The 25,148-nt window shown below is 37.6% G+C and overlaps 1 protein-coding gene and 1 pseudogene across 2 annotated transcripts in view; both read right to left on the minus strand.

Annotated features, from left to right (window-relative positions):
• AADAT (aminoadipate aminotransferase) overlaps nt 1–25,148 on the minus strand; it is a gene marked incomplete in the record, with an annotated part of 35,168 nt that overhangs the window by 1,495 nt on the left and 8,525 nt on the right. For both annotated transcript variants that reach the window (XM_027775328.1, XM_014591366.2), the window contains 9 exon segments: nt 4,637–4,743; nt 5,698–5,762; nt 6,656–6,717; nt 9,780–9,876; nt 10,337–10,419; nt 12,266–12,331; nt 15,032–15,241; nt 19,783–19,857; nt 23,986–24,118. In XM_027775328.1, coding sequence (XP_027631129.1) covers nt 4,637–4,743; nt 5,698–5,762; nt 6,656–6,717; nt 9,780–9,876; nt 10,337–10,419; nt 12,266–12,331; nt 15,032–15,241; nt 19,783–19,857; nt 23,986–24,118 — 898 coding nt within the window.
• LOC102479078 (X-ray repair cross-complementing protein 5 pseudogene) lies at nt 6,724–9,559 on the minus strand (annotated as a pseudogene).

The following is a 25,148-nucleotide window of genomic DNA, read 5'->3' on the forward strand; positions in this document are numbered from 1 at the left end:
GAGAAATCCCCCCCGGGGGGGGGGGGATGGCCACGCCACAATCCCTTCTCCTCCATTCTACTCTCGGGATCTCGGGCATGCATGTGCACGTGCCTGGTGTGAGTTTAAGCCACTGGGTCCAGGACTCGAATTGCGTTCAACTACATGGGAGTCCAGTGACATAGCCATCATGCCAACTGCTTGTCCTGAAAGTGACTTTTTAATTAAAACCTGAAAAGTAAGTAAGTGTTGACCAGACAGAAAGTTGGGAAGAGTATTTTAGAGAGGAGATAAAACATTCTCTTATGCTCCACCATGTTCTTTCCCATTTTGTGGCACTCTTAAGTCAGTTAAATATTTATTAAGTACCTACTATATGCTACTTATGAGGATTAGGACAATTAAGAAAGCCTGTCTTACCCTCGAGGAAGATGGTTAGTTAGAGAGGATGACTTTTTCCCAAGGTAATGAAGCTAGGACTGAAGTCCAGATAGTCTGTCCCTAGATCTAACTTCTGGAGTACATTGTCTCTGTACTAGCTGAGACTTTGCCACTGCTGACCTAGAGTGTTCTTTTGTACTTACTGCTTCAAAACAGAAAGTGCTTTTATAATAGGGCTCAATGTTTACAAAAGACTGACAAATATGATAAAGGAATGAAATAATGGAGAAGGGATAATTTGTTTGGCAAATTGAAAAAGTACACAGAAAAATATTTAGAATTCTCAGCTTAATCAATACTTCCAAACAAAATCTAAGTAAACTTAAGATTTAAGCAAAAAAACCCCAAACAAACAAACAAACAAAAAAACTGGGATCAGAAGATTGTGTAATTGTTACACTGCTGGACTCCCACAGTTGACCGTGGTTCAAGTCCTGGACCTGGTGGCTTAAACTCACACTGGGCACATGTGCGTGTGTGCTCAAAATCCCCAGAGAATGGAGGAGAAGGGATTGTGGCGTGATCATCCTCCAGGTGGGAGATTTCTCGCTTTCAATCTCTCTGTCTCTCCGGCAAGTGCATGCACCCTATAGCAAAATTCTCTCAAAATAACAACAAGAAAAAAACCTAGAAGATATTACCATGAGCTAATTTTAAGTATAGAAATCACAATGCAAATTTTTGGTGTAATTTTACCCATGCAAAATAACTACACAGTCAAAATACTAGATTATATGTAAACTCTTCAAACAAATACATCAGAAATGGTCACAAAATCTGGGTGGTGGAATTATAGGCTATTTAAAATATTTTTATTATGCTTTTCTGCAGTTTGCAAATTTCCTATTATGAATATACTTAAATTTCATCATCAGGAAAAAACGAATCCCTCTACTTTAAATCCTAATATCTAATACTTACTGAGCATTTACTATGTGCCAAGTATTAGTGTACATGCTTTATACATATTAATTCATTTAATCATTGCAGTGGCACTGTGAAGGAGGGATTTCTGTTATCTCTATTTCCAGATAGAGCACAGGGAGATTAATTTACCCAAGCCACACATCTAGTAAGGGGTGGAGTTGGGAGTCAAACCCATGGAGATTGGCTCCAGATACTGCTCTTAGCAGCTCTAATCAGTGACTGAGATGAATGGTGAAATTGCTATTAATTTAGACCAGTTAAATAATTACATAAGTTCCAAACCTATTAAGATTTTAATGAGATATCTCATATAATGGCATATCTAATATTAGAACATTATGAGTTGGGAACTGGGCAACAAAGAACATCTTTTTCCATTTTTATTAATGTAAAAAAATTACTATAAAAAAAGCATAACTTTTCTTTAGACCTCTCCTACCCTCTTAAAGGGTGTGTACACTCACCAGAGAGAGAGACAGAGACAGATAGACAGAGACAGACAGAAAGTATCCCCTAATGGGGTGTAGTCATACCATAACCTCTTCTCCATTTTTCCATCCTGTTGAGATTTTGGGCACACACATACACCCTGCATCTTATTTTCCCTTCTCTTCTCCTCCCCCTTCCCCTCCCCTGCCTTCCCTTCCCCTTCCTTTCCCTTTTCATTCTTTCCTTTTCTCTCCCATTTCCCCTCCCTTCTTCCTTCTCTCTCTCTCTCTCTTTTTCCTTCTTTCTTTCCTTGATTCTTTTTCTTCCTCCTTCACTCCTTCCTTCATTTTTATTGCCACAGGGCACATTGCCTGCCAGAGAGAGACAAAGAGAGACAGAAAGGAAAAGTATCCTTCACAGGGAATTGTCACACCACAGTCTCTTTTCCATTTCTCCTTTAGAAAGTTTGGAAACACAGATATATACACACTGGTGTGTTTTTTAAGCCACCAGGTCCAGGGCTCAAACCATGAAGTTGGGTACATGGAATATAGCCACCTTAACCACGATGCCACCCGTTGACCTTCCTGAATGTTTTTCAAGTTGCTGGGGCTGGGATTCGAACCATGTTCAGTCAGATAAGGCTCCCTTAACCACTAGGTTATGGGGGTGGCTGAGTTTTACCTCTTTCTTAAGGAGTTTTTCTTCAAGAAGTTGTTTTGTATCATTAATGCCCTTAATTTTAACCCATAAAAACATTCCAGCAGTAGGAGTATGCCATTCTGCCAAGCCTAAAAACAAAGGAAGAGAATAAATGTCTTCCAAAGGAAGTAATTTTTGATAATACTAAATACATTGTTAAATGACACAAGTGCAGTCATTACAGTGTTTCCAAAAAAGTTCCTTCAGTGATAACATTATGCCATATGGTGGTCCCTATTATTTTATTTTATATATTCAATCGTTAAATATCACTACAGTTTGTAAAGTGAATTTACCCAACATGAATACACTTTATATCAGTCCAGCTGAGGATACCATACATCTTATCATCAACAGATAATCATCCATTTCTGTGTCCCATAAATGTCTTGCCTCTCCATTTTTCTCCTTTTCTTTCCTCCTCTCATTCCTCCCCTTCTCCCGCCCTCTTCCACCATGGTCTCCAGAATCCATAACCATTTTCCATGCTTCTATATCCTCTAATCTTTCAATTTCTGACAAAATGTGGAAAGTCAGTATACATTAAGTAGAGACAGCTAATTTTAAATGAAATAAAGTCAAATAATTCATTTGACTTTCTTCCATAACAGAAAAATAAAACTAAAACACCCCATAATCAAATTATTAATAGATAATATTTGACATATAAATGACATTAGTTATTAGAAGGCAAATTATTTGTAAAGAGAACTCTGCCTTAGAATATATTGTTTTGTCCTTATGTAGTTAGCTTTAAGTAAGTTATCACTGGTTGGTCTTTAGACTAATTTGACTAATTTTTTTTTTTTTAAATCACAAAATCTTCCCCACAGACAGGTAAAGTAGAGCTAGGAAGAACATGGCCAGGTTTATAGAATGTTACTTCTGGATACTTCATTTTCAGGATATCATTTCCTTAGCAAGAATACTCCAAAACTGTTGTTTCTTTTCCTTTGGGATTGTTAATAACACGTTGGTGTTCATCACTCTCTCATACAGGCGTTACTGTTTATAATGACGAATGTACATTCCGTTAGACTCACCACTTAACCACTTTTCTGCGCTGCCAATATTGCATCCCTCTGGTTCCTATAGAAATCAATAACCCTAGAAAAAGAAAACAATAAAAAGGACACACTCAGTACATTGATTGAAGAAACAAAACAGGCTCTGAAATCCAGGCTATTGGAATTGTTTTTCTTGATTAAAATGTTAAATGCTTGGTAAGAGAATAAAGCATATTTGTTTGACTTCTTGGTGATAAACTTTGTACGTCTTTTTTTTTTTCAGAATAGTTCAAAAATAAAAATTAAATCAGCAAAGTTCATTTCTATCTAAAATATGGAATCTAGAATTAGCAGAAGTAGCCTGTGTTTAGTTATTATGAGTTGGGAACTGGGCAACAAAGAACATCTTTTTCCATTTTTATTAATGTAAAAAAATTACTATAAAAAAAGCATAACTTTTCTTTAGACCTCTCCTACCCTCTTAAAGGGTGTGTACACTCACCAGAGAGAGAGACAGAGACAGATAGACAGAGACAGACAGAAAGTATCCCCTAATGGGGTGTAGTCATACCATAACCTCTTCTCCATTTTTCCATCCTGTTGAGATTTTGGGCACACACATACACCCTGCATCTTATTTTCCCTTCTCTTCTCCTCCCCCTTCCCCTCCCCTGCCTTCCCTTCCCCTTCCTTTCCCTTTTCATTCTTTCCTTTTCTCTCCCATTTCCCCTCCCTTCTTCCTTCTCTCTCTCTCTCTCTTTTTCCTTCTTTCTTTCCTTGATTCTTTTTCTTCCTCCTTCACTCCTTCCTTCATTTTTATTGCCACAGGGCACATTGCCTGCCAGAGAGAGACAAAGAGAGACAGAAAGGAAAAGTATCCTTCACAGGGAATTGTCACACCACAGTCTCTTTTCCATTTCTCCTTTAGAAAGTTTGGAAACACAGATATATACACACTGGTGTGTTTTTTAAGCCACCAGGTCCAGGGCTCAAACCATGAAGTTGGGTACATGGAATATAGCCACCTTAACCACGATGCCACCCGTTGACCTTCCTGAATGTTTTTCAAGTTGCTGGGGCTGGGATTCGAACCATGTTCAGTCAGATAAGGCTCCCTTAACCACTAGGTTATGGGGGTGGCTGAGTTTTACCTCTTTCTTAAGGAGTTTTTCTTCAAGAAGTTGTTTTGTATCATTAATGCCCTTAATTTTAACCCATAAAAACATTCCAGCAGTAGGAGTATGCCATTCTGCCAAGCCTAAAAACAAAGGAAGAGAATAAATGTCTTCCAAAGGAAGTAATTTTTGATAATACTAAATACATTGTTAAATGACACAAGTGCAGTCATTACAGTGTTTCCAAAAAAGTTCCTTCAGTGATAACATTATGCCATATGGTGGTCCCTATTATTTTATTTTATATATTCAATCGTTAAATATCACTACAGTTTGTAAAGTGAATTTACCCAACATGAATACACTTTATATCAGTCCAGCTGAGGATACCATACATCTTATCATCAACAGATAATCATCCATTTCTGTGTCCCATAAATGTCTTGCCTCTCCATTTTTCTCCTTTTCTTTCCTCCTCTCATTCCTCCCCTTCTCCCGCCCTCTTCCACCATGGTCTCCAGAATCCATAACCATTTTCCATGCTTCTATATCCTCTAATCTTTCAATTTCTGACAAAATGTGGAAAGTCAGTATACATTAAGTAGAGACAGCTAATTTTAAATGAAATAAAGTCAAATAATTCATTTGACTTTCTTCCATAACAGAAAAATAAAACTAAAACACCCCATAATCAAATTATTAATAGATAATATTTGACATATAAATGACATTAGTTATTAGAAGGCAAATTATTTGTAAAGAGAACTCTGCCTTAGAATATATTGTTTTGTCCTTATGTAGTTAGCTTTAAGTAAGTTATCACTGGTTGGTCTTTAGACTAATTTGACTAATTTTTTTTTTTTTAAATCACAAAATCTTCCCCACAGACAGGTAAAGTAGAGCTAGGAAGAACATGGCCAGGTTTATAGAATGTTACTTCTGGATACTTCATTTTCAGGATATCATTTCCTTAGCAAGAATACTCCAAAACTGTTGTTTCTTTTCCTTTGGGATTGTTAATAACACGTTGGTGTTCATCACTCTCTCATACAGGCGTTACTGTTTATAATGACGAATGTACATTCCGTTAGACTCACCACTTAACCACTTTTCTGCAGCTGCCAATATTGCATCCCTCTGGTTCCTATAGAAATCAATAACCCTAGAAAAAGAAAACAATAAAAAGGACACACTCAGTACATTGATTGAAGAAACAAAACAGGCTCTGAAATCCAGGCTATTGGAATTTTTTTTCTTGATTAAAATGTTAAATGCTTGGTAAGAGAATAAAGCATATTTGTTTGACTTCTTGGTGATAAACTTTGTACGTCTTTTTTTTTTTCAGAATAGTTCAAAAATAAAAATTAAATCAGCAAAGTTCATTTCTATCTAAAATATGGAATCTAGAATTAGCAGAAGTAGCCTGTGTTTAGTTATCTAAAATGATTGTCATTTTCAGGGTAGGAGAATGCTAAAGACAATAATACTGAAACAATAAATCACTGGTCTGGGGACTGTAAATTTTTCCTTATTTCTAAATTGCTTAGGAGGTGCCATATTTACATAAAGTAATTTGTAACTTGCACCAATATGCTAATTATTTAGTTAGATGATGTTCTCACTCATCTATACTTGAACTAATTCCTGTGCCATGTATCCCTCAGTTACTTTGTTTTTAAATAAAATATTTATGTGTATAAATATTGGGTCATCGGAAAAAGCACAATGTATTTTTCTATGCAAAATGCATCATGGCTTTTCTGATGACCCAAGAGTTTACCCTCTAAGTCATTTAAATAAGTGAATCCTAACCTGGAGGGAATTCCAGATTATCTTAGGTGTGGATGAACACTATCTTTAAACAATACCCTGGATGGTTCTGAGAAGACCTACTAGTTGAAGAGCGAATAAATTGAATACACTTTTAAATCCTAATAGATTATTCATTTCTGAATACTTAGGATGGAAGAATAAAAAATCAACAGTCTGGGTGCTCTGTATGATGTCCACTAGGCTCCTATTTTGTTCATAAACATTTAACAAATGATTCAATACCTGTCTACATGAGCCAGGAAGCCCTCCTCTCCCCACTGGTGCAGAAGCTGTGCTATCATAAACTAAAAGAGAGAAAGTAATAACAAATGTCATGGTTTGTCCTCCCAAAAAGGTATTTTTTTTTGTCAACTGTAAAAGCAAGTCACTCTTGATGATATCTAAACCACCATAAGAAGATATGATAAGCTGAACCTAGTGTATGCAGTCAGTGATTTACAAAAAATGTTAACCAACTATAATGCCAACCATAATGGTAAAAATAATAGGTACTTGCATAGTACTTGTTATGCACCAGGTGTTACTGCAACATATTATTTTTGTGAATTTATTCTTCTATGAACTTTTGTTTTTTTCAGAAAAGCACAATATGTATGGGTCTAAATCATGCCTTGTAATATGTATGTATGTATTCATTCCAGAGAATCAGATGATTCATTCCAAATAACCTTCTGGGAACAAGTTCAGGCTTCTGATTCCCCCTCAACAGCATCCTACAGGTAGTTTCATTACATCCCAGGACCACAGTGATAGACTCTCTCTCGGATTCCCACACATCCATGACCTACGTAATATCCAGTAAATTGTCCACATCACCACCTTCTTCAAATGCAACTACTGTATTTTCATCTGGTTTTTCTTTGGGGGCCAGAAACTTTTTGGCTTCCTCTGCTATGACAGTTTCCAGAGGCTTCATCTTTGGTGATCCGAGAAATTTCATCCTGAATGATGATTTCCCAGAAATGATTTAATTGTCTAATTTCCACTTTCTCGCTTAGGCCTTTCAGGAAACTGTTACAGCACTGCTCTTTTGAAAACTGAATTATTTCTTCTGGGAAGGCTTTGATACAGTCCAAGGTATTCATAAAAGACAGTGTTTTGTTAGTATCTAAAAACTGTTCAATGTGAATCATTAGCTGGTGACTCATTTCCTCAAGGGTGGCATTCTTCTGTCTCATTAGAACACAGAAGTTTTCAGCAGAATTGATACTTCCAACTCTGGTAACATTGCCTTCTGCAAGGTTGGAGACACTAAATGGGGCCTCCTCTTCCTCAGTATTGCACTTTTTAGCAGTGGGTCCTTCTTCATGGTTGTCTTGGAAAATGTCCTGAGCAGTTACTTGTTCCTTTGCCTTTATTTTAGAGAGAGGATCCTGACATTTTTCTGTTACCTCAGTGGAGTGATCCAACAAGGTCACAATATGCTGCGGAATTGGGGGCAGAGACTCCTGGGGATGGAAAGCTCTGTATAGGAGACAATGAAATAATCTCTGAAATTGAGTATTTGAAATTTTAGTGCTTAGAAACAAGTCATTGATGGTGTCCTCCTTTTCGTTTTTCTTTACCAAGGTCATGGAATCAATCAAAGCATCAACTGCACTCAACCGTGCCTCTGTGGGAAGGTATTCTGAAGAAAAAAAAACATGTATTGCTGCAAGTCTTCCATGAAAGGGAGCTGCATATACATTAAACACTCATAGGCATCCTTGATGTGAGGAAAAGCCATGCCAATCTGAGGATTAGACTTATTGTGATAAGCATATTGAACTATAGCTTCCATGTCTGATTCATCCAAAGCATGAACCAGGGAGGAAAACACAACTGCTGCTGGCTCATCATCTCTTGCTGCAAAGACCTTTACTATTTGATATCCCATAAAGACGTTTATTGGGACCTCAGAAGATTTACAAAAATCCCAAAAACAGAGAAGCACTTCCCTTCCAATTTATATTTCATTCGCTTCTCATCTACTTTAAAGAAGGGAACTCTGTCACTTCTGTAGTGGTACCCTTGAATAGTATCCTCTTTTAAAACTTTAGTTTCATCATCATTTAAGCAATAAACGATTTCTCTTTGTATGTCTTCTCTTTTTAAGGTTCTTGCATCCACAATTGTCCACGTCTTTGTAACTCTCTTGTAGAATTGATTTACATGCCACAATCTTTATGGCTAAATTGGAGCCAATGGTTAGCTGACAGGGCCAGAGCACAGAATTCCTCTGAATTTTCTTACACAGTTGTCTCAGACTTACTGAAGGAATACATTTCATCCAGCCCATCTTTACCTTCTAAAGATATCATCAGGTTTTTCATCATCTGAACACCTTTTTTTTTGCTGCTCACTAAGTCCTTTTTGAGGAAAGGAGGGCCTATGGTGGTCCAACCACAATGTGGCATCTCCTCTGTCCCCAGTTCCATCTTTCTTGTCAACTGGGAAAGGCAGGAAGACCTGGAGGGGGATCTCAGATTTTTTTACATGATGAATGGTAATGTCTGGGTGCTCTTTGATGAATGGACTGCTGAGGTCAGTAAACATTTCAATATGTCTCTTTTCCTCAAATTACTTTCCTGCAGTTTCACGTTGCATCAAATCCATTCTCACGATCAGGACATCCAGGAAGTCACTTTGCTGAGAACCTGGTTGGATTTTGTTTTCAATGTCTTGCAGCAAATCAAAATCTGGTAGCATCAGGTGTCTGTGCACTGTGATGTTCTGATACTGGTCCTCATTAGTGCCTCTGGACCAAACAGAACTAAAGCAATCTCACCCTTACTCTCAGAACACCTGTCTCTGGAGAAACATTGTCATCACCTTCTTCGCTTGGTCAAATGGAGATTCTTCACTAGGAAAAGAATTACTCATGGGAAAGCCCATATCCATACACAGCACAACAGCTGCCTTATGCCTTGACCGCGCCATGTGGCTGGTAAGCAGGGGTCTTGGTTTCTCTTCTAATAACTTTAATAGGCAAGTTATTTCAGTTTTACTGATGAGGAAATGGAAGTGCCAGGTTAAAATAACTTTCCTGAGGTCTCACAGCTAGTCATGGCGCCCAGACTGGCCAGCTCCAGAACCATGCTATTAACACATGTGCTTACAAGAGAGAGACATGGAGACAGAGAAGTAGGGGAGAAAGCACCCCTAATGGGGTATGGCCATGTGCATTCCTTTCTCCTCCATTTATCTGGGCATGCGTGCATGTATGTCCAGCATATCTTCCAAGCCACTGGGACTGGGATTTGAACTTTAGTGGACATGTGGGATCCGGCTCCCCACCTAGGAAGCATGGAGCTGTTCATATTCTGATCTTGTTTTTTAAAAATACTGTTTCCTAAATTGTCCTTACCTGGCTAAAAGTGCTGGTGTGCAATGTTGAAACTTGCATGTGTAAAATAATTCTCTCTATCAAGGCTTTTGGACCAGTCATAAACCCTACTCTCAACCTACAAAAACAGAGAAAAGGCATGATATCAATCCTATATAAATAATTAATACATGTAGTATCACTTTATTGATTTCATTAAGAAGAGATTTGTGATCTGAAGGCAAATGGATCTAGACAGTTACAACATTCTTATAAAATGACTTATTTCAAGTACGAATTTAAATCCAGTGTACATTTAAAATATAATGCAAGTCTGACCAAGTATTTCCAAATATGCTGTTTCATATGAGATATCAAAAAGCTGACCAGTCCCACTTCAATTTTAGATTAATGGCCAAATATCTTTTACTGTTGGAGATAGAGAAAAGGCCTATATTTACATTAATAATCAAACTTGTGTTTTAAAGGAACTGGAATATAAACATCTTAATAAAAAGAATAGTTTGGACTAAAAGATACTGAGGTACAGTCTCTGATGCTTCTAGATCTAGCTTCAATTTAGTGATGCAGGACCTTACCCAGAGGAGAGGATTTTTGACAAAGAGTCTGCTCTGATGACACGCCCATCAACGTCCATGGAAAGAAATGTAGGTTCCCAGGGCTTAGAATGAAAATAAATAAATAAGTAAATGAATACTGTTAGTTGAGAGCTCTGTTAAGTCACTCTCACTTTGTGAACATATAGCGTGGACAAGGTATGGGTTTGGGTAGCAGTAACAAGTGTCCCTTATCTTTATCTCAGTCCTTTAAAACGGGAAAAGAAATAGATCCATGTTCTTTTATCATCTGCTATCTTCATGGCTTTTCTATAAAAAACACATAAGAACTTCCTTATTTGCTCACAATGCTGTTATGATGACTTTATAGAAATCTCAAATATGCCTTCCTTGCCCCAAGGTTGAAATTTAGGATAGGAGATATAGAAATATATGGATAAGATCAAAATGAAGAGGTTGTTCAAAGAGAGAATGTTGATCTTTAGAACCAATTAGAAAGATGAGCATGAGAATGAGAAATTTAGTGAATAAAAATAGTGTTTTCAATATATGCTTCAAAAACAGGTACAAGTGGGACCAGCAGTTAGCGTAATGGCTATGTCGCTGGACTCCCACGTAGTCGACCGCGGTTCGAGTCCCGGACCCGGTGGCTTAAACTCACGCCGGGCGCGTGTGCGTGCGTGCCCAAGATCCCGAGAGGAGAATGGAGGAGAAGGGACTGCGGCGTGGCCATCCCCCCTGGGGGGTGATTTCCTGCTTTCTATCTCTCTGTCTCTCTCTCTGTCTGTCTGGTGAACGCACGCGCCCTATAGCAAAAACCTCTCCAAAAAAAAAAAAAAAACAGGTACAAGTGAGAGAGGATCATGATCATGCTGAGGGTGGGAGAGACAGTAGACAGAAGTGATATTCTAGCAAATCATACAGAGAAATCAAGAATCCTTTTTTTATTCTCGTTATATTGAAGGTGTATGTTCTCTGTGGCAGTGAGAACAAGTAAAATACTGGATTTTGAGAAGTCAGGCATTGGTTATTTGTACCACCACTATTGTCTATTAGAAAACAGTAACTGTGAAAAAGCAAAATACATATCTAGTTTAGTGAGGATAAATCTAAGAACTCATTATGCTGCGGGTAAGTTCCAGGGCATAAATGACCAAGATGGCCCATATTTGTCATATACCTATAATATCTTCTCCTGTGTCCAAAAGAGACATCATTAATTGAGCATCATTAATTCTTTTTTCTCCTTCAGCTTGAACACTGCTTGCTAGTCTTTTTCAGACATCATTCTAATGAGCCACTATCAAGAGTTTGAAGTTGATACTCAAGGCAAAACTCACTTCATATCTCTGGTATGATGTTTAAAGAGCTACAACTAGGATCTGGAGTTCAGGAAGGTATCAGCTCTGATTAACTCTGTTTGCCTAAATGTGTGGTACAGACAGCTAGCTACTACTCTGAAGGTAAGCAATTTCTGGAAAAAGCAGTAATACCAGAAATGAAAAGTACTAATCCCATGACAAAACTGGAAGACTAAAAATTGAAGTGGTAGTAAATTAATAATAACTTATTTAATTTCAATGTAAAAGTGGATTAGCTCAGACTCAACAGCCAGGCTAACGTAAAATGTAGTATAATAATTTATAACAACTTATCCTTTTTTGTCTGAGGGTGAGTGTGCCTCACTAGTAAGAGATAGAGAGAAAGGGAGAAGGAGAAAGCACCCTCCAATGGGGTGTGATCATGCCACAATCTATTTTCCTCCAGTTCTACATCCTGATGGGATCTTCGGTATGCATACACATGCACCTGGCATGTTTCTCAAACCACCAGGTCTGAGACTCAAACTGCATCATCAGCCATGTGGGATCTGTGTGCTTTAACCTCTAGGTCACCCCACTTACAATGACTTATCTTCTAAAAGTGAAATAAGTTCACACCATCACTTACCTCATTGAACTGAAGAAAATAGTAAGGATCATCTTCTACTATGAGGAAATCATATTTTCTTGCAAGCTAAAAAAAAGGTTAAAAGAATATATTTATTTTTTATTTATTTATTTTTAAGGTTTTTGTCACAGGGTGCATGTGCTCACGAGAGAGAGAGACAGTGAGGGGGAAAGTGAGAAATAATCTCCCAATGGGGATGATCACACTGCAATCCCTTCTCCTCCACTCTCCTCCTGGAATTTTGGGCATGCACACATGCATTCCTGGTATGATTTCTAAACTACCAGGTCTGGTAGGGAGTCTAGCACCTTAACCACCATGCCACTTGTTGTCCCAATATATTTATTTGTTAAGAGCTAGCTAAATTTAAAATAATTTGGAATCAAAGTTCTTTGTACTCATTCATTCAATACACTATTGAGTGTCTGTTGCCCTATATAGTGAAGACAAAGGTGTGAACAAGCTACAAAGTTTCTTATTCTCAAGGATTACATCCCAGTGGGAAAGACAGAATATACATAAATGGGTAGAGAATGAACAGAGAAAATACTAGATGGATGGTTTTTGTTCTTCTTTTTTTTTTCTTTTTTGAGAGATTTTTGTTATAGGGCACGTACGCTCACCAGACCCACACACACACAGAGAGTGAGAAATCACCCCCTGAGGGGTAGCCACGCATACACCCAGTGTGAGTTTTAAGCCACCAGGTCTGAGACTCAAACTGTGGTCAACTATGTGGGAGTCCAGCAACGTAACCACTATGCCATCTGCTGGCCCCAGATGGATTTTTAAAAAATAATTTATTTATTTAACTTTATTTATTTACTTATTTTAATTTCACCAGAGAGAGAATGAGAGAGAAAGAGAGAGAAAGCAAACCGCCAGGTCCAGGACTCAAACTGTGGTGGGCCATGTGGGAGTCCAGTGCCCTTAACCACCACACCACCTAATGGATCCCCAGATGGATAGTTTTAAAGTGCTAGACAGAGCAGTAACACAGGCTACACTTCAGAGTGATAGTGTAATTATTTCAGGCTGAATTCCCTGGAAGCCTTTCCTAACAAGGTAATGCTAGAGTTCAGAATGACAGGAAAGAGTTGCTTATACAAACACAATGGAAGAATGTCCTAGATTAGGGATGGGTGAAGGCAAAGGCCCCAGGGAAATCAAAATAATAGGCACGTTTTAGGGATAGAGAGAAGGACACTGGCCGCAGCAGTGGGTTGTATCAAGAAAAATGCTGAGATAAGGCCTGAGAATGAGCTCATGTCACAGCTTTGCAAGGCAAATAAGGGGATCTGGTCTTTATTTGTACTGCACAGAGAACACGCTGACGTTTGTCTATAGGGGAACCATGAGACTGGCTTTCTCGATACATGTCAGCAGGAGAAGAACATGACTGGATGCTATGGGAAGAATGACCTAGAGTAAAAACTAGCAGGGTACAATGAAGACATTGTGGCAGTTCAGGAAAGGCAGGCAGAGGCTTAGAGGACAGGGTTAGTAATGGTAGTGGATAAAGTGATGGATTTGAATAAACATGGTGGTGGGGTCCACAGGAAGGATTAGAAGAGGGACAGGAGAGAAGGAAAAGAGAGGAATAAAGGGTAACTAACTGCTCACGGTTGTGCTTTAGAGATGGAGAATGTGACAGCATGTTGATGAGAGGTGTAGGGTAGGCTGGGGAAAATTAGGAGCTCTGTTTTGGCCATGTTAAGTTTGAAATGCCTTCTAGATGTCTATGTGGAGATATCAAGTAGGAAGATGAACAGAGAAGTCTCAAACTTAGGGTAAGAGAAAGAGGTGAGGCAATGTGGGAGTCTTCATATACAGAATTTCTAGCCATCGAACTGGATGAAGCTGTTGAGAGGAGTATATGAATAGAGAACTCAGCACAGAACTCAGAGGAGTAAAAAAATTAAGACAGAAAAATACATATTTTTGTCATAGGGCATGTGCAAGTGCATCACAATTCCTTCTTCTCCATCTCTTCCTGGAATTTTGGGTATGCATGCACAGGCGCCTAATGTGTTTTTAAGCCGCCAGGTCTGGGACTCAAATTGCACAGTTGGCCGTGTGGGATTCAATGCCTTAAACATCACGCTGGCCCAACAACACTTTTTAAGAAAGTGGCTAAAATTCTTCTTATGATTAAGTTCTGTAGTCTAACATGGGTTGAGTACTTTAAAAAGCTCTTTGTAGCAAAAGGTTAGGGAGCACACATTTACATAAAAGGTACTTTACAAAAGGCACCATTCTCTAATTTTTAAAAAGATTTCTATAGAGCTCAATATATGTCTGAAACTTTAAAAAGTGTTTATAGTAAAAAGCTGGGTATCATAGGTACCTAAAAGAGATTTTACAAAAGAGGAGTGCACCTCCTATTTTTAAAGAATTCTTTATAACGTGAAATGATAAATGGGAGGAAGTGGAAGAGATAAGTTAGCAACGCTAAAAATAAAAATAAGAACTGGAGGCAAATATTAGATAGTTTCATACAATTTAACATTGGGTCAAGAATGCTACTTCTTATATATTAAAACATCAGTTAAGGCAAAAGAGGAATTTCATCATTAACAAAAGACATACTAATGTTCTGTGTCTGAATTTACTAGGATTCTTGGCACAGATAACCTCCTTGTGTTAAAAAATGATTTTCCTTGAAAGTAAGAGGCTAATAAGAGAGGGAACTTCTATAGTAGTCATCTAAAAAATCAAAGTCAAAAACAAAAGGGAACAACCATATAACATATACTTTTAAAATACCTTATAGATTTTGTTTTTGCGATCACTTGTTAATGAGTATCCAGTAGGGTTGTTGCCATTTGGGACAGTATAAAGAAGCTTGGGGGTGTTTTTCTTGGGGTTCTTTGAATCTTCTGGTTTCCATTTGGAAAGTATTTCTTCAAGGGAGTCTGGAATCATCCCATTTTCATCACTAGCAACATTAATCATGTTGCAGCCCAATGCTCGAAACTGTTGAGGCCATATGAAAAAAGGAAACCCAAGATTAGGCATGATTATAAAATAGAAGTGCCATTTATTTTCTTAAATACCAACCAAGAACATTATCATTTATACCCTTAAACCTGCATATAGCTCTAAGTTCCAGAGGGTTGATATCATATATGAGGGAGGGGCCTCTAAAATGTACATTATGAGAGGCCAGCAGGTACATGGTAGTTAAGGCACTAGACTCCCACATGGCCGACTATGTTTGAGTCCTGGATCCAGCAACTTGAAAATCACGCCAGGTGGGTGTGCGTATGCCCAAAATCCTGGAAAGAGAATGGAGAAAAAGGGATTGCTTCATGACCATCCCCCTGGAAGGTAATTTCTCACTTTTCCTCTCACTCTTTCTCTCAAGCACACGTGCTCTATGGCAAAAATCTTTTTTAAAAAAACAAAGTGCACTATGAGAAACTATGTATAAGTAAAAAAAAAAAATTACACCAAAATAAACCTGGACTTTAACCCCATTTTTTCATGAGTTTTTTGAAGTCCCCTTGTATCCTGTTGTTGTCCCGTGGTAGATTCCATCATTATTCAAAAATCTCTTGTTTCTTTCTGGAGAAAGGGTTCTGTGTACTTCCTGTCCTTTTTATGTCAGGTCTGGCTATGTGTCTTGCTCTGGACAATAAATTGTGAGCAGAAGTCATGTATGTTCCTTCTAAGCAGAAGCTTTAAAATCTGGCTTGTGGTTCTCTATGTCTCTTTTCCACTTGCTCTAAGATTTTCAGTGTTCCAAATAGAGGCTACTTCTGTCAATCTAGGACTTGAAATAATTCATGGACAGAACTGCAGTGGTCCCATACTGGATAAGTGTGAGAGAAAAATGAACTTTGTAGTCATAAGCTACTGAGATATAGGGGTTATTTTTTATACAATATAAGCTAGCCTTTTCTAACTGAATCATTTTTATAATTAGAAATATTTTACATTTTAAAATTTTATAGTTAGAATTCATTAATCAAATAAGTGTTTATAAATGAGGTTTTTTTTAAAAAGAATTATTTCATTTAACTTTATTTATTATTTAAATTTTACCAGAGAGGGACAGAATGAGAGAGAGAGAGCGAAAGTCAGAAAGCAAGCTACCAAGTCAGGGACTTGAAACACAGTTGGGCTATGTGGGAGTCTAGCACCCTTAACCACCATACTATCTGTTGGCCCCTCAATGAGTGTTTTTTGACAGAGTAAATGAATTACATCAAGTATGTATTGTGCTGATACATAAAGTAGTTACAAGTAGGGGGCCAGCAGTTGGCGTAATGGCTATGTCACTGGACTCCCATGTAGTCGACCACAGTTCGAGTCCCGGACCTGGTGGCTTAAACTCATGCCGGGTGCGTGTGTGTGTGCCCAAGATCCCAAGAGGAGAATGGAGGAGAAGGGAATGCGGCGTGGCCATCCCCTCTGGGGGGTGATTTCTCGCTTTCTGTCTCTATGTGTCTCTCTGACTTTCTGGTGAGATCACACGCCCTATAGCAAAAACCTCTCCAAAAAAAAAAAAGTTACAAGTGGGGGTGATATTCAGAATATTTAGCAAGTGGTATAGCATATGCACATCAGATACACATGCAGGCTAGAACAGGGTCCAAGGGACCCCTGCTGTGGCAGCATTAACTTTGGTCAAGGGAAGGTAGAAATGGTCCTGGGAGAAGGACCAGGGAAACCAGGATGGTAATGAGACACTGAAGGAGATGAGCAGCTTGCTAAGCAGAATAGAAGTATTTCAAAATTTTACCAATTGCTAGGTCTGAACTGGCATATACTGGCATTGTTTATAGAGTTTTATAAAACTCTTATGGAATCTCATTCATGGTTGAATATAAAGAAAAAATTAGAACTTAAAAAATAACAACAATCAAGTGAGGTTCTAAAATATAGTTTTTTTCCAAAGGAAATGCATATACTCTTAGCAGTGAAATGTATAATTATGGGAATAACTCAGTCTCTACTTATGATGAATTGTAAAGTTCTTAGACTTATAAAGCACATTTATTCTACTATGGAGAAAACAAATCAATATTGAATCATAAAGTAAACACATATTATTTATTAGTATATTTCATTGTGGCTTTATGCATTTTAGGTTTGGGTATGAGAAAATGTTTGTGCATATGCACATGCAAGATATTTATTTAGATGCCAGTTTTATATTTATAGCCATTATGGAATCTTAAATCTTAATAATTTAGGTAGGCAGGAAAAACAAACAGAAAATTTAGGAAAATAGGGCCAGCCAGGTGAGGTAGTTAAGGTGGCTAGATCCCACATGGCCAACTGAGTGGTTCAAGTCCCAGACCCAGAAAATTGAGAAACATGCTAAGTACACCTGCACATGTGCATGTGTTCCCAAGATCTGAGAGAGGATGGAGAAGGAACTGTAGCTTGGCTATCCCCCCTGGGGGGTGATTTTTCACTTTCTCTCTCTTCCTCTCTGTCTCTCTGACAGGCACACATGCCATATAGCAAACTAGAAAAACCCAAAAAAACAAAAAACAAAAAACACCAGAATTTAGGAAAATAATTTTTATCAATCATTAAGAAACAGCAATGGTTTTATTTTAGTTTTTTTATTGCAACAAAATGTACACATAATAACATTTTTAACATTAAAAAATTTTTTTAGAGAGAGATTTTTTGCTACAGGGCATGTGTACTTGCTGGAGAGATAGAAAGCAAGAAATCACCCCCTTGGGGGATGGCCATGCCACAGTCCTTTCTCCTCCATTCTCCATTTGGGACTCTAGGCACAAACGTACATGTGCCCACTGTGAGTTTCAATCTACCGGGTCCAGGATTTGAACTGTGGTTGACTATGTTGGAGTCCAGCAGTGTAGCAGCCATCATATCATCTGCTGATTTCCACATTTTTTTTTTTTTATTAAGACAGAATCTTTTCATGTTATAGTCCTTTTGCTTCAGCCTTTCAAATAAGTGTGTGCCCAGTCTTTAGATTGGACCAGGTATTGGACATGGGCTTTTGATATAGTTCCGGCCTATGTAGCGCAGTGTAGTAGCAATGTGGCCACTACAGCTGAGTTTATTTCAACCATATTTAAGAGCACAATTGGTGGCATTAATTAAATTCAAAATGTGTACACTCATCACTTTTATATCTAAAACTTCTTCATCACCTCAAATAGAAACTCTGTACCCATTAAGCAATAACTCTCCATTCCCCACTTTTCTATTTATTGGGCCTTTTCAGAATTTTTGTGTGTGTCAGCAGCTGGCGTGGTGGTTAAGGTACTGGATTCCCACACGGTTGACAGTAGTTTGAGTTCTGATCTTGGCTTGAAAATCAGGTTGGTTGCGTGTGTGTACATGTGCCAAATCTCAGGAGGAGAATGGAGTAGCAGGGACTGTGGTATGGCCATCCCCCTCGGGGCTGATTTTTCACTTTTTCTCTCTGTCTCTTTCTGGGTAGCACATTCACCCTATGGCAAAAACTAAAAAAAAAAGTGTTTTTTCAACCAGCATTTACCGTTCTTAATTAGGAGTCTTCTACCTCCTTTGTTAGATTTAGTTCTAGTTATAGATACCATTGCATTTGGAATTGTTTTATATAATGCTTTATATAAGATTTCTACAAAAATAACATTCAGTTTGAAAAAAAAGGAAAATCCATAAACTTAAAATCATTTCATTCAGTTTCCCTACTCAAAGCTGGAACTGCTTTTATAATATTTGTGTTAGGTGGCAACTGAGAGTCACTATGGGCACCTGCGGTGACTGGCAATGCTTTATCTTCCTGGGTGGTCAGTAAGGCTGGAAAGTTCTTCTACTGAGTGGAAATTGTTTCCTTGAGTTTCAGTCCTGTCAAACTATGGACATGCACAATAATTATAATACTTCCACGGCATGAATTACTTTTATATATTTGAAGACAATTCTCTTGTCTCATGTTGAGTTTTCTGTCTTTGAGGAAAACAGCTGCAGTTCCTATAGCCATTTATCATATGGTGTGTTTACAATTCCCTATTCATTACCCTTCTCTGAACATACTCCAGTTGTGGGCATTTCTATCCGAAAGGAGAGTTCCCTAAACAAACCTAAGCACAGAGAAAATCAGATGATGAGCTTGCTCATTCTGGATACTACAGTCCTATTGACAGCACTGTAGTGGAAAGTCCTAATTATTAGCTTAGAGTAGAATTGTGTTCAGTTGACATGTAACCTGGTTATACTTATGCATATAGTAATAAAAGATGGTAATGGAAAAAATAAGCTTTTGCAAATTAAGTCACATTTCAAGTAACATAATAAAATTGGACCTGATTTTGCACAATCTATTCCAAGTGCCTATCCACTTGGATTTTAAAAAAGAAATGTATAAATCATAGGGTACATTAAACATATTTTTCATGTATCATTGTATATGTCAACAAGATTCTTCTGTTTACAGATAAGAGAAACTAATTTATTTTCAGTGGACAGATCATCCTAAATGTACAATCATTTCTTTATTTATTACAGGAGAATTGACTTTTGTAAAATTGTGTACTCACGACTTGAAGTGTTCCTGAATAAATAGGTTCATTTACAAGAACATTATCTCCAGGATTAATGATCATTTCAAACACCTAATAAAAGAAACATAGGTTAGTGTGGATAGTATTGTTTCCATTCCCAGAATCCCTTTTCTTAGGTTGAGTGCAAAGGCTTCCAGAGTAGGAGTTGGCAAATTTTTAGAAAAGGCCAGATAGTAAATAACTTGTGGGCGATAATCTCTCACTTGCCACTATTCATCTCTGCCTTTATAGTGGAAAAGCAGACATAGATGATATATATATGAATGGTCGTGACTGAGTTCTGATAAAACTTGATTTATAGGGACTAGCAGTTAGTGTAATGGCTATGTCGCTGGACTCCCATGTAGTCGAACATAGTTCGAGTCCTGGACCCGGTGGCTTAAACTCACGCCGGGTGTGTGTGCGTGCGTGCCCAAGATCCTGAGAGGAGAATGGAGGAGAAAGGATTGTGGTGTGGCCATCCCTCCTGGAGGGTGATTTCTTGCTTTCTGTCTCTCTCTGTCTTTCTGGCGAGAGCACACATCCTATAGCAAAAGCTCTCAAAAAAACCCCTTGATTTACAAAGGTAGATGGAGAGCTGGATTTGGCTTCCACACCATAGATTGCCAACCTGTCTTAAGGTAAGGGTTGTTTTTTTTTTTTTCTCCTAAAATTAATTTTTGGCTCCTAAAATTCATTTTCCTTTGTCTACTATAAGCCAGGCCTATATAAACCAAAATGATAAGACAGGAAAATGACATGATTTCACTCTCATGCAGCTACTAGTCCATTGGGAGTGACAGACACTAGCAAAATAATCACCCTAATAAATGTGTAATTAAAAACAATGGTATTATTAAGTAAAGGTGCCTAATGTTATAAGATCTCATTGCAGAATAAGAGAATTCAGGGAAGGCTTCCCTGAGGAAGTGATGTGTTGGTGTAGGGCATGACAATAGGTTTTGAGAAACCTAAATAATTCTGTGGTTTTAGGCAGACCATAGAGTTGAGAGTGGAGTGAGACCAGACAGAAGTCTGAAGAAATCACACCATGTAAAAAATTGGGCCAGGGGAGGCAAGAAAGAATCTTAAGAAGGTGTGGGATTATCAGATATGCATTTTGAAGCAAGGTAATTCTGGCTGTAATATGAAAGAATAAAAAAGGAGTGAGAATATATGTGGAAAGCTTTTAGAATTGTTTGCAGAGTTATTGCCACAGTCCTGGAAACAGATAACAATGGATTAAACTGAACTGGTGGTGGTGGAATTGTCGAGAAAGAACTGAGAGGTATTTAGGGAATGAAAACCAACAAAACATGAGTATAGACTAAAAGGAGAGTGAAGAAGAGGAGGTATCAAGAGTGACTCCTAGATTTCTGGCTATAGAACTAGATTGATAGTGGAGGTGATGCTATTCACTGAAATACAGAATCAAAAAGTCACTGTTTTGGTTTAAGGTGCCTCTGAAACATCCTGGTGTCAGGTGGATGGATAGATGAATGCATTTGGAAGGAGCTGGAAGTCACTAGCGTGTGTTTGATGACATGGGTGGGAATAAGAATTCAAGAAATAGGTATGGATAGATAAAGGAGCGATGATGATCAAGGGCCAAGCCTTAAGGAACTCCAAAAAATAATGGCTGGGTAGTAGAGGACACCTCAAGGCAGGCAGGTTAGAGGGCTAGTGGTAAGTCATACAACATGGTGCTGGAAGAGGCTAAGAGTGTTTTAAAAAGGGGAGGTCAGTATTAAAGGGTATTTAGAGGTCAACCAAAACAAGGTCTAATAAATCTTAGGAAATTTTGTGGGAAATATTGATGCCTACTGACATCATTATAGCCGAACAATAGATTTTTTTTTTCAGTCTAAATCAAAGGGGCTTTTATATGACTAAATTGTATGTAAGTCACAGAATAATCCTTTACCTTATGATGTTTCACAATTCCCAGATCAAGTGCTTCCTTCTATCATTTTAATAACTTACATCTCACAGCAAACAGTAGGGCTATTATCAATCAAGATAGAAAATTTGACTTTTGCTCCCTAATTTGGCCTGCGATGTTTAATTTACCTTTATCTTACTAACTTTTTATATCTTAGGACAATCAGTATCTGCTAATGGTTTGAAACTGTTCCCCAAAGTTCATGTGGTGGATACACAATCCACAGTACAATATTGTTGAGAGGTGGGACCTTTAAGAGGTGACTAAGTCATGAGAGTTCCGCCATCATGAATGAATTAATGCTGTTATCTCAGAGTGAGTTCCTGATTAAGGGATGAGTTTATCTCTTACCCCTCTCTGGCCATGGGATGACACAGCAAAAAACTTTGTCAGACTGTAGGCTCCCCTATATTACGCTTTCCAGCACTCAGAACTATAAGAAGTAAATCTGTTCATTATAAATTTCTCGGTTTCAGATGTTCTATTATAGCAGCACAAAACGGACTAAGACCATATTCCCTCTGAGAAGTTTCTAATTGACCTGCACTTTACGGGACCTCCTAGAGTCAAAAAATACTATTTTGGAGGTATATGCATTTTCAATAGATCAAATAAAATCCAGATTCTATACATTTTCCCTGACAATAGGGAATATACAAATACCAAATACCCTGAAAGAAAAAGGCTGTCTATTTACTATCTGGCAATACAGTTTAACATATCAGGACAAAAATACAAGAGCCTAAAATAGCATCTATCCTGGAAAAAAGAGTGAAAGAGATATGCAACCAAATCCTCACCAAGATTCCTGCAATAAGCATGTCCATAAGAAGTAAGCTGTTGATGTAGCGGGCCACTTATACTATCTTCCTTCTCTGAAATGACTAGTGCTATGACAGATAAAGAAGAAACTGTCTTGAGCATTTTTCTGGAGGAAAAAGTTCATGGTATACCTTTCTAAGAAGAAAATTCCATTGAATGTGATTTTTTTGTCATAGAATCATAAATGTTTCTGTTCAAGCAAAAACTCAGACAACAGGTAGTCTGTTTACTTTTAATAATTATTGGGTCATTGGAAAAGCCATGGTGTATTTTTCTGTTTTTCTATGCAAGAATGGATCATGGTGGAATTAAAAACAATGGTGATTATTATAAAGTAAAGGTGCCAACCTGACGACCCAATAGATGTGAGACTGAATAGAGAATCTTCATCCAAGGCTAATTATTCATGAAAAAAAGACAATAAAAAATAAATAGGTCAAACTGAGGACCACAGGTGTGGTGTTTTTCTTATGGGAACTGTTCAGTGACAGTTCTATCTGTGGCTTTGCTAGAACCCAGGAGGGAGGCAGATGGAATAACTTAAGAAGGGGAGAGAAAAAAAGGGAGAAAGGGAAGAAAGGAATTAATCCAGAGAGAAAATTAGAGAAGCAGATATAAACACAGATTTAGAGAAGTAACAAGACATAAGTAGTGGCAAGGACAGGGATTACAGAGATATGAAAAGGAATGACATTTACAAACATTTTTATTATTATTATTATTATTTAAATATGACCAGAGAGAGACATGGAGCCAGAGATGGAGGAAAAGTGAGAAAGCAAGTCGCCAGATCCAGGACTCGAACTGTAGTCAGACATCTGGGAGCCCAGTGCCTCAGCCACCACACCTCCTGCTAGCCCCAAGAAATAACATTTTCATTTCAGAAGTATGATGACATGCCCTCTAAAGAATTTAAAAATCACACTGAAAATTCCTAACTGTAGGCAGAAATCAAATGCAACCTGAATCTCTGAGCCACATGAAAGTATGGAGTGCCACTGAGCCTGTGGGAGGAATCGAGTACTTTGTTAGTGGAAAGCTTGTTTAATGACTCAGCTCTGGGTCACTGACAACATGCTCTACATTTAAGAAAAGTTGGGCTAGTGAATGACTTTTAGAACAAATAATTAAAAAAAAAAGAACATAATTTTGGAAAGTCTGTGTTCACAATGAGGGAAAATAGAGAGAAATACCAATGGGTTAATCTAAAGTATTTCTACTTGGCTTTTGCATACTGTCAAAAATGCACAGACACACAAACACAACTCCTCCCGTCTTATGTGTTGTCTCTGACTTCCCTGTTTATAACTCTAGGTGAAGACAAGAAAAACTACCAACAGCCTGCAGAACATACTCCCCTTGTGGTTAAGTGAGAGAGAACTATATGTATGAACACATTTGATCGAGGCTATGCTATCTTTTCCTTTCAGTCTTACCTTACAAAGCCCTTCCTGGCTGCCAGATGTGACACATAAATCCATTTGTCCCTCACTGGATGGGGAGTGGATGGTGGGAGGATTATGCAGTTTTATTTGTAACTTTTTGAGCCAGGACACAAGCTCTGGAATTCTAAGGCATAAGATAGATTTTAAATTCATAATAATAAAAGTCATAGAAATAGTAGACAAGAAATAAATAATAGCTTTATACCTGGTATTATATACACTTAATTTAAAAACCAGAAATACTCTTTTCCAGTAATTAAAAAATTTTATGTTTCAGCATTTAAACTTTATTTACTTTTCTAGGCTTTCTTGCAACATGGTCATTTGTGCTTTTTAGAAATACAATAAAGTCCTCTGCATCCTAGTATACAGTCATATGGATATATATATATATATATATTTAAACTGAAGGATTACTCTATGAATTTTAGATACATAGAAATACAGATTTCAAATGCACAATGTTTAAAATATACACTTTTTTTATACTAGTAAGACTGTCAACCACATCAAGAATATTAAACATGTACTTTACATGTGAATGCTATGCTGTTTACTACATAGTCTTTAAGGTTATATCCCATACTGTTTTTAAAAAATTATTTATTTATTTAATTTCATTTGTTATTATTATTTTTTAATTTGACCAGACAGAGACAGAGAGAAAGGGAAAGTGAGAGAGCAACCCACAGGTCTGGAACTCGAACCTTGGTCGGCCATGTGGTAATCCAGCACATTTAACCACTATGCTACCTGCTGGCCCCCTCCCACACTGTTTTTATAAATACAAAATATCTTGTTATATGCGTGGATGCTAATAAAAAGTTTCATTCTATGACTTAAACTTTCCATTACCTTTAAATGCTTTTATCCCGTTTTATACAAATCACAGCATCCTTGTTTTTGGACTGGTTTCTGAACCAATATGAATCTTTTTAATAGGGATATTCAATCAGTACATCAGGGCAACTCATCTGTACCTCTGTCAACCAATTTTATGCTAATTTTATGCATCCTTAATATTTCTATTTTGCTACCTTTTGTGTTTTCACCACTTCCTTTCTAATCCATAAAAATGGATGTACATACTCTATTTTTGCTAAAGACATATCTTAATGTCAAATTTATTTGTATGAACTACTGCAAATATGTTT

This window comes from Tupaia chinensis, unplaced genomic scaffold (genome assembly GCF_000334495.1).
Source record: "Tupaia chinensis unplaced genomic scaffold, TupChi_1.0 Scaffold000051_1, whole genome shotgun sequence".
Taxonomy (NCBI): Eukaryota; Metazoa; Chordata; class Mammalia; order Scandentia; family Tupaiidae; genus Tupaia; species Tupaia belangeri.